At 42.5% G+C, this 10,813-nt stretch overlaps 1 protein-coding gene across 3 annotated transcripts in view; it reads right to left on the reverse strand.

Annotated features, from left to right (window-relative positions):
* The window catches only part of LOC139280852 (ataxin-7-like protein 1), a 464,769-nt gene extending 456,810 nt beyond the window's left edge, over positions 1-7,959 (reverse strand). For all 3 annotated transcript variants that reach the window (XM_070900603.1, XM_070900602.1, XM_070900601.1), the window contains exons 1-2: positions 7,688-7,959; positions 7,145-7,213 (exon numbers count right to left, since the gene is read on the reverse strand). In XM_070900603.1, coding sequence (XP_070756704.1) covers positions 7,145-7,213; positions 7,688-7,853 — 235 coding nt within the window. In that variant the 5' untranslated portion in view covers positions 7,854-7,959. The remainder of the gene's footprint in view (positions 1-7,144; positions 7,214-7,687) is intronic.
* Positions 7,960-10,813: the final 2,854 nt, after the last annotated feature.

Below are 10,813 nucleotides of genomic sequence, written 5' to 3' on the forward strand. Positions count from 1 at the left end.
GTGTGTGCTTTAACTTGAATAAAAGCATTGTGACCAAAAGATCTGGCTATAACTGTGTATTTCTGTTCACCACTATAACTCCGGTGTCTAGAACTGTTGTAAGGGGGCTAATTTGAAACCACCAAGGCAAAACTACTTACAACGGAGGGAGCAAAATACAAAGACATGGAGCGGGGAGAGTACAGAGACACGGAGCGAACAGAGTACGGAGACACGGAGCGTGCAGAGTATAGGGACAGGGAGTGAGGAGAGTACAGAGACACGGAACGAGCAGAGTACGGAGACACGGAGAGAGCAGAGTACGGAGACACGGAGCGAGCAGAGTACGGAGACACGGAGCGAGCAGAGTACGGAGACACGGAGCGAGCAGAGTACAACTTGTGCTCATCACCAACACTGCAGCCCCACTACAATCACATACGCTCCATAATCATATTATAAATTCCTACAGACCTGTAGCTTCAAATACGAAATAAGAATTAGGAATAGTGGGCCATCTAGCCCCTCGAGCCTGCTCTGCCATTCAACAAGATCATGGCTGATCTGGCCGTGGACTCAGCTCCACTTACCCGCCCGCTCCCCGTAACCCTTAATTCCCTTATTGGTTAAAAATCTATCTATCTGTGACTTGAATACATTCAATGAGCTAGCCTCAACTGCTTCCTTGGGCAGAAAATTCCACAGATTCACAACCCTCTGGGAGAAGAAATTCTTTCTCAACTCGGTTTTAAATTGGCTCCCCCATATTTTGAGGATGTGCCCCCTAGTTCTAGTCTCCCCGACCAGTGGAAACAACCTCTCTGCCTCAATCTTGTCTATCCCTTTCATTATTTTAAATGTTTCTATAAGATCACCCCTTATCCTTCTGAACTCCAACGAGTAAAGACCCAGTCTACTCAATCTATCATCATAAGATAACCTCCTCATCTCCGGAATCAGCCTAGTGAATCGTCTCTGTACCCCCTCCAAAGCTAGTATATCCTTCCTTAAGTAAGTAGGAGAGACAGATAGGCAGAAAGATGGATCTGCATATAGGCTCTAAGGCTATGGGAAGCACCATTATTTTTTTATAGCAGAATTTGAAATGATGAGTTCCTATAAACTGGATAAATTGCTCATCAACAACTGTGTCTTCCCTCTACCAAGCACGTTGGTGATTATTTTAAGCAGTTCTTGATGGTCAACCTTAAAAGGATCATCTGATTTCCCCAATTATATTATATTACATGGATCAGCAGGTATCTCATTAATCAATTAAACTGTACGAGTTGGAAAGGTGTCATCGTGGCTGCCAGTATCATTATCAGTTATTAAATTCTGCTTTGAGGAATGATTGTGAGCAAATGGCAGCAAGCAGTCACTTCACATATTGCACTGATTAAATCTGTCAACACTTTACCTTTTTACAGGTTAAATAAATCACTACTTCACTGTGTAGTTAATCACATGCCATAAAACTAATTAAACCACATCTGTGATTTGCTGAACAATGGGATATGCTCAGTGGGATATTTAGTGGCCGGGGAGTAATGCTCATGATTTACATGACCTCAGGTCACCACAGAACACAAGCATCATGTTACTATCACCAACCCATGTGTTGTTCAAATCAAATATCTGGCTTAGGACTGATGGAATGGGGAACAATATTGCCATATTTTAACATCATGAAGCTCATAAATTACACATCCTTCAAGTTGTGAAATAATTCTTGAGATACATGGGATTATATCATGTAACCAGCCAATGAGAAACTGAGTTAAGGAATGGCTGCTGCATGAATCACTGAGACATTTGGGAGACAGACACGCAGGTGCATGCTGCAATATTGGAGGTGCCATCTTTTGCAGCAGGAATACAAGATGTTGAATAGGACACCTGAACGAATGCCTAAATTGCCCACAAATGAAACTTGCAAACCAAGAGTGAATAGTTGACTCAGAATTTGCATTCATTTCATCAAATTGTCTACACTATGCTGCTCTTCAGCACCCTGCATTTAAGCATTGATGAATATGCAGAAGTACACATGCTGTCTGGACACATTTTGGATACGCAAGACAACTGAAGCACCAGACTCATAGTTCATGCAACAAACAAAAAATAATATAATTGAAGTAATAATTTTTAAGGTATAACTACAAGAAGTAAAAGTCACGTAAGTTTACATTTACAAGGGGATCTGGGATTTGTGTGAATAGGGAAAGCAACAGCGTGTTTCCTCAACCAATCAGATTGAAGATTCCTTACTGAGCCGGGCAGAGACTAAACCAGGAAGTGTAAGGTAGACTATTTAATTCAATGCAAAATCATGTACAGAATGCAAAATAAAGAGAGGGAAAGAAAGATTGGATTAATTAAGAGAGGTAAAAGAGACAGAAAGGAATAGTAGAAAAAGTTTTATTTTAAGTTTTATAAAATTGCCAACAAAAATTAAAATCTGAAGGAATCACACTTGCAAAAGTAAATTTTCATTGCCAGAGTAATTAAGACCTATCATGCGGTTAAAAATTCACTTACACTTGAATGGACAAACCCTAACTTTTTCTGGCATGGTTAGTGGGTATCTACCGCAACTTCACATCTTTCCATGTGTTTGAATGTCTAATCTCTCAGCGAGGTTAGCAAAGCTTGTGGAGGATCAGAGCTAATCAGACAGCAACTTCCTGATTTCCCCGTTTCACTGCGCCTGTGCAGATGCCTGAAGTTGCTGTCCAATTTGGACCTTAGTAACAGTGAGCACCGATAGCCTCGCTGTTATTCCTACTGCAAAATCCAGACCATCATCTTCTATTCTAACTCATTCTTTCCACAGACTTCAAAATAGTGGAATGTCTTACTCTCATTGTCTTCTCTTCCACATCAAATCTTCAGGCCTTTAAAATTCAAGTTTGACATCATCTAATCACTACGATTAAATCTACCTCATGATCTTCTCTGCTGTTTTCAACCTTGGTGGCATTCTGCATGAGGAAAGTTATTCCTTGCCAAGTTACTCCATTTAAGAGAGTCGTGTTACAATGCCATAATACAACGATTATCACACTACTCTTCATTTCACAATCAATTAGTGCTCTGTACCATAAGCAGATTGGCAACAACTACCTCATAAGAACAGGCTACTCCATTTGCAGTTCACTGCAATTTACAATTCACAGTAGGTTGCTAAGCCAATAAAAACAGCCTTCCTCGGTAGCTTTACACACAACACTATTGGGTTCGCTGTTCAGATTTCTTTTCCCCATTGTACTGAATCTGCACAATACCAAACCTCCTCCTTGCATAGCACATTCCAAACAACACTTCTGAACCTTGGTCAGAGCCCACCGCTCAACACTGCAAACGTGGCAACTGTTGTTAAAACTGCCTGAAATTCAAATATGATTTGTTTTTCTATCAGTCCAATAATCTACTCAAATTTGCCAACATGAGAAATTATTATGTTCCTATTAATCTTGAGTTATAAACATGGATTGAAAAAGGAATTAAAGTCTGAATAATTTATTGTACAGGTAATAAGAAAGAAACTATTTTGAAAGGACTATGTACAAAGTTAATAATTTGGCACCATAATAATACTATAGACAGTCTCTAAATGTTGTCTTTTATCAGAGAAGTTAAACACCACAATTGCCAGTTGTTACAAAAAGAAAGTCAATCTATCGATAAAAGGATATGTCGCAGACAATGTAAATCATCATTTCGGTTTCACAAGATTCTCCAGCTAATTCACAAACTGCAAAATTGTAAATTATGTTCAATTTTACTAGTGGGCTATAAAATTCTGTTTCTCTTCACACTACATGTTTACGAGACCTAATATTTGGGGAGATTTTTATTTTAATGAGTAATTCAAACAATTGAGATTTACAACAGAAAAGGAGGCCATTCAGCCCAGTGTGTATGTGTTAGAGCAATCCAAAACTAATCCCATTGCTCGACCTCTCCCATGTAGCTTGCTCTGCTTCCAATCTTTATCCACCTTTCCCTTAAAGTATACAATGGTCTTTGCCTCCACCACTCCCTGTGGAAAAGCGCTGCCTGGTCTAAGCCTCTGTGTAAAATCACTATCCTAACCTTTCTCCTTACTCTCTTAGTGATGATTTTAAATTGATGACTGCTCGTCACTGATGTCCGAACCAGAGGGAACAGTCTTTCCCTAGTCACTTCATCAAAAACCTTTACTAAATCTCCTCGGTCTCCTCTGCTCCAGTGAAAATAGTCCCACTCCTTATAACTATCGCTTCCCATCTCTAGCACCTTATTGGTGAATTTACACTTGACACTCTCTATGGCATTAATGCCTTTCTATAATTTAGTGCCCAAAACTGCGCACAATACTCTACCTGTGGCCTAACCAATATTTTGTATAAATTCATCATTGCTTCTTTATTCTTGTACTATATGTCCGTTTATAAAATAGCCTTTATTTTTGGTTTTATCTACCTGTACTCACACTTTCAGGGAATTACATGCTCGAACCCCTAGATCTTTATGTTCATCCACACATTTGAACATCTTTCCATTAACTGTATACTCCCATTTCTTGTTTTTTCTCCCAAAAAGTATTACCTCACACTTATTCACAATAAATTGCATGTTCCCCCGTCTGTCACTCCGACAACCTATCTATGCCTTTCTAAGGTCTTCACAGTCCTCCTCAACGCATGCTTAAACTCCTTCTGTGTCATCAGCAAATTTCAAAATTGTGTTCCCTACACTCAAATCCAAAACAACTCTTCATACGAAGATCAAAAGTGGACCAAGTACTGACCCCTGGGTACGCCACTTCCAATCTTTTCCAGTTTCAGCCTTAACCATTCACCTCACCACTATGTTTCTTGGCCATCAATCAATTTTCTATCCATGCTACATCTCCACTTATACCATATGCCTGAATGTTTCTAACAAGCCTCTTGCAAGACACCGCTTTGAGTGCCTTCTGAAAGCAATTTTTTTTTTACACATGGAATTTATAACCAGATTTCTTATCTGCCTATTTTTGCAGAAAATAAAACCCAAGGTAATATTTATCCTGTCAATAATGTCAACGGGATGCTAGTGTAAAAACTGGCCCCATTTGTTCATAAATGCTTTCTCACAAAAACTAGCCTTCTGTAAACTTCCCACAGACAGTTTGATTTTCTGGCTTCATAACTAATTGAAAACTTAACTACATTTTTTTGAATTAAGATTGTGGGTTTGAGACTTTAAAAGAAATAACTCCACCCAGCCGAACTCCAGTTTATTACACGGAATGGCGTTTCCCAACGTACAGTATGTAGAACTCCAGCAGGTACAACTGTCGATCACAGAACTCTCTCACCACAAGTAGTCACATATAAAAATCATAAAAACATCAAGAACATGTAAAACTGAACAAAGGGGCAAAAAAATTACCATCAATTGGTTGGTAGGGTTTAGTATAGTGAATGAATGCAAAATATTAAAGACTTCCCAGAAAATTTAGTTTAGTCCGGGGGGGGGGGTGGAGACAGCTACAAAGTATCATCATCATCATAGGCAGTCCCTCGAACGAGGATGACTTGCTTCCACAAGAGTTCAAAAATGTTTCAATGAAGGACCAGATATTCCAGTCCTGAACTCCAATTGAGGGTGTGGAAGATGCCTGTGCGTGGATTTTTTTTAACGTGAGGTGACCGTTGCACATCAGCCACCACACGGGCTTGACAGTGGCAAGGATAAGCCAGGACAACTGGAGGCCAGCTCTGCTGCTCGGACCTAGTGCGCACACATATCGCAGTGTGGGCTGGCCCATGCTGCCCCTGGGCCCTCGCCTCTTCTGGGCCTGGTGCCCTTGCATATAGATCACTAATGAGGACACATATGGAAGACTGAGTACAGATCTGGGTATCTATAGAAGATCTCTAAAGATTGCAAATTCACTGTGTTTTACTTTCTTTATGCTACTATTTATTGAAGACTGTGAGAAGGTATGGTACTAAAACACTTCACAGTGAAGACTATCGTGTGCAATTCACTTGCTCAGAATTTTCATTTCGAGAGCACTGTGAACATTAACTGTACTGCTCAAAAGACAATAGAAATGAGAAAACCAAAGAAAATAGTTCCCACATTTAAATTATTGTGTAATTAAACCACACTGTGGTTCCGTGCAGAAATAAAGCAATTTTATTGGTGATACAGAATTAAGATATTTTAACTCGTGTGATGGAGTAAAACAGACTACGGTGTTGTGAGAGGATACCCATGACTGATTATCAGCAAACTGTAACCTCCAAATTCACAAAACACACATTAAGTACAGGACTCAAGATTTTAAAGTAGAATTATTGCCATGATAAAACCTGCAAGACACTTCACTTCCATATACCAAGAGCTGCTAAATGACACAATATTTAATAATATGACTATCACGGACACATCTTGATTGACTTACTTAAAAAAATAATTATAGCTTGAGTGAAAATCTCAGCATTAAAACCTCAAAACCACTTTGTCATGTACCAGATACAGCAACATCTGCTGTATTTGAGCCTTTTCATAATATGGGACTGTTTTTCTTTGGAAAGGGTTATTCCTAGCTGATCCTGGAACTCAGCCTGCTAGGTGTCAATGCCCCCTTTAACTTATCCAGACAATACATATCAGCAGGACTGGGAGCCAGAAGAACAAGTCCCTGCTGATGTGTTTATGACATTAGCAATTAAATGGAATTTGGTCAAAAGTTCAGGAGTTGAAAGCCATTTCGCACATTCACTGTGGTGAAATGTGGGATTCAAAACTTCAGAATAGCAAAATTCCCACTCGTAACCGAAAGACAATATAGTTTACAAAACATAAGTGGCTGTCAGGATTGATTGAGATACAGAAGCTGCAGATAAGATCAAGTGCAAATCAAACTTGACTTTGAATTACAAAAGATTATGTGTTGTGTGTAATGGAAAGCATTTAATGCCTTTGTATCTCGGTGCCATGTGAGCAGTATTGACACATACAATGAATGTAAACATTGTGCTATCAGTGTCAGAAGTCTGTCATTCATTCATTCATCGCAGTACCTGTCAAAGCTTGGCGGCAGGTAGCACATGGAAACTATATAGCACTTTGTATTTGCAGGATAATGTTGTGTTGTTGCCTTTAGCATCATTGCCACCCTTACCTTCTTTATTAAGCCTCATCACCTCTCTATTCTTTCCACCCTCTTTTCCAGTGTCTTCTGATTCTGTATCTGCACATGAGTAAATGAAACAAAAAAGGGAGAAATAAAAAGGGAGAAATAAAGCCAACATGGCAGTGATGTTCAATCAGTGACACATTGTTAGCCAAAAAAAGCAATTTTGTTACCAGTGTTTATCTCTCTACCTGGGCCACATGGTGGTAAGACTTCTCTCACCGATTTGCAAACATACACAGCCAGGGTGCCAGCCTGCTGACAATGAGAGGTGGCCGTGGCAAGCTGTCAGGCTGACCCATGGAGGCTGGGGGAGAGCTGGCGAGCGCTGGCCGCGGGGAGCTGTCTTGCTGCAGCCTGTGTGTGTGCTGTGCCTGTGTGTGTGTGTGTCTCTGTCTGTCTCCCTGGCCATCACACAGAGGGGAAGCGGGGACACCAGGGGCCACACGCAGCCCCAGCCCCAGCCCCAGCCCGCAGCGCTGCCAGCTCACAAAGGGACCGCTGAGGGTGAGAAAGAGGAAGGCCGCTTACTGTCCGCACATTGCACTTTAGCGGCGTCGATCCAGCAGGACCAGGGCTTGCCCAGGAACGCCTCGGGACTGGGCACTTTGCGCTCCAGTGTCGCCATTGCTCTTCCTTCTTGTTGCTTGGCTTTCCTTCGCCACCGGCTGACGTCAGCTTCGGCTCTTTCCGCCATCTTCAGCCGATTAGAGCGAGAGAGAGAGAGAGAGAGTGTGAGAGTGATAGAGAGAGAGTGTGAGTGATAGAGAGAGAGAGTGTGAGTGGCCAAGAGAGTGAGAGAGAGAGTGTGAGTGATAGAGTGAGAGAGAGAGTGTGAGTGATAGAGAGAGAGAGAGAGTGTGAGTGATAGAGTGTGAGTGGCCGAGAGAGAGAGTGAGAGTGATAGAGAGAGAGTGAGAGTGATAGAGTGTGAGTGATAGAGGGAATGAGAGAGTGTGATAGTGAGAAAGAGTGTGAGAGTGATAGAGAAAGAGAGAGAGTGTGAGTGATAGAGAGAGAGTGATAGAGAGAGAGAGTGATAGTGATAGAGTGTGTGAGAGAGTGAGTGATTGTGAGAGTGATAGAAAGAGGGAGAGAGTATGAGAGAGCGAGTGAGAGTGATAGAGAGAGATAGAAATAGAGAGTGTGCGAGTGATAGAGCGTGTGAGAGTGCTAGAGAGAGAGTGTGTGAGTGAGAGTGTGAGAGAGTGATAGAGAGTGTGAGAGTGAGAGAGAGAGAGAGAGAGTGTGTGTGTGTGAGAGAGAGAGTGATAGAGAGAGTGTGAGATTGATGGAGAGAGTATGAGATTGAGAGAGAGAGAAAGTGTGAGAGTGATAGAGAGAGAGTGTGAAAATGATAGAGAGAGAGAGAGTGTGAGAGTGATAGAGAGTGTGAGAGTGCTAAAGAGAGAGGGTGTGAGAGTGATAGAGAGAGAATGTGAATGAGAGTGTGAGTGAGTAAGAATGTGTGTGTGTGAGAGAAAGTGTGTGAGAGAGGGATAGAGAGAGTGTGTGTGTGAGAGAGGGATAGAGAGAGTGTGTGTGTCAGAGAAAGAGAGAGTGAATGAGTGAGAGAGTGTGTGTGTGTAAGAGAGAAAGTGTGAGGGAGTATATGTGAGAGAGGGATAGAATGAGAGAGTGTGTGAGAGAGAGGGTGAGAGAGTGAGAGAGACTGTGTGTGTGAGTGATAGAGAGAGAGAGTGTGAGAGAGACTGAGAGTGAGAGATAGACAGTGTGTGTGAGAGGGTGAGATAGAGTGCATGTGAGAGAGTGTATGAGAGTGATAGTGAGAGTGATAGTTCGTGAGAGAGTGATAGAGAGGGTGTGTGACAGAAACTGAGAGAGAGTGTGTTTGAAATAGTGTGAGAGTGATAGAGCGCGTGAATGAGAGAGAGTGTAAGAGGGATAGTGAGAGAGAAAGTGTGCAAGAGTGTGAGAGTGTATATGTGAGAGGGATAGAGTGAGAGACTGTGCGAGAGCAAGAGTGTGAGTGCGTGAGTGTGAGAGAGAGTGTGTGGGAGTGATAGAGAGAGAGGGATAGAGAGAGTGTGTGTGAGAGAGGGATAGAGAGAGTGTGTGTGAGAGAGGGACAGAGAGAGTGTGTGTGAGAGAGTGTATGTGAGAGCGCGATAGAGAGAGAGTGTGTGAGAGCGAGAGAGAGAGTGTGAGCAAGGGATAGAGTGTGTGAGATAGACAGAGAGAGTGTGTGAAGGAGAGGGTGAGAGAGAGTGCGAGATTGATAGAGTGTGTGAGAAACTGAGAGAGAGTAAGAGAGACAGAGAGTGTGTGTGAGAGAGGGATAGAGAGAGTGTGAGAGAGTGTGAGAGAGTGTGTGTGAGTGTGTGTGAGAGTGATAGAGAGAGGGTGTGTGAGAGTGATAAAGAGAGACAGAGAGTGTATGAGAGAGACAGAGAGGGAGTGGTAGAGAGAGACTGAGAGAGTGAGTGTGTGAGAGAGCCTGAGAGAGATGGATAGAGGGTGTGAGAGAGGGATAGAGAGTGTGTGTGTGAGAGAGAGATAGAGGGAAAGTGTGTGTGAGAGACTGAAAGAGAGAGAGTATATGAAAGAGGGAGAGTGTGAGAGTGTGAAAGAGAGAGCATGTGTGAGGGAAAGTGAGAGAGAAGAGTGTGTGTGAGAGAGAGAGAGAGATTGTGAGACAGAGAGAGAGAGAGAGTGTGTGTGTGTGAGAGAGATTGTGTGTGTGAGAGAGACAGAGCGAGAGTGTGTATGAGAGAGTGATACAGTGAGAGAGCCTAAGAGAGTGTGTGTGTGAGTGTGAGACAGTAGGAGAGAGAGAGGATGTGTGTGAGAGAGAGAGAGTCTGAGTGAGAGAGTGTATGGGAGAGAGTGAGGGAAAGAGAGAGTGTGAGAGAGATTGTGTGAGAGAGAAAGTGAGAGTGTGAGAGAGAGAGATTGTATGTGTGAGTGAATGTGTGTGAGAGTGAGCATGAGAGAGAGTATGAAAGTGTGACAGAGTATGAGAGCGCGAGAGCGAGAGAGTGTAAGAGAAAGTGTAAGAGAATGTGAGAGTGCTAGAGAGAGAGTGTATGTGAGAGAGGGAGAGTGTGAGAGAGAGAGATAGAGGGAGAGTGAGTGAGAAAGTGAGTGAAAGAGAGGGTGAGAGAGAGAGTGTGTGTGTGAGAGTGATAGAGAGATGGTGTGACAGAGACTGAGTGTGTGAGTGATAGAGTGAGTGTGTGTGAGAGAGGGATAGATAGAGAGTGAGTGTGTGTGAGAGAGGGATAGATAGAGTGTGTTTGAGAGAGGGATAGATTGAGAGTGAGTGTGTGTGTGAGAGGGATAGATAGTGTGTGTTTGAGAGAGGGATAGAGAGTGTGAGAGAGACTGAGAGGGTGTGAGTGATAGAGTATGTGTGAGAGAGGGATAGAATGTGTGAGAGAGGGATGGAAGGAGAGTGTGTGAGAGAGAGTGAGAGTGATAGAGAGTGTATGTGAGAGCGTGATAGAGAGTGAGTGAGAGAGACTGAGTGTGTGTGTGAGAGAATGATATAGAGAATGCAAGAGAGAGAGACTGAGAGAGTGTGAAAGAGAGAGATAGAGAGAGAGATTGTGTGTAAGAGAGGGAAACTGTGAGAGTGATAGAGAGAGAATGTGTGAGAGAGACTGAGGGTGAGTGTGATAGAGAGAGAGTATGTGA

Source organism: Pristiophorus japonicus, chromosome 15, assembly GCF_044704955.1.
Source record: "Pristiophorus japonicus isolate sPriJap1 chromosome 15, sPriJap1.hap1, whole genome shotgun sequence".
Taxonomy (NCBI): domain Eukaryota; kingdom Metazoa; phylum Chordata; class Chondrichthyes; family Pristiophoridae; genus Pristiophorus; species Pristiophorus japonicus.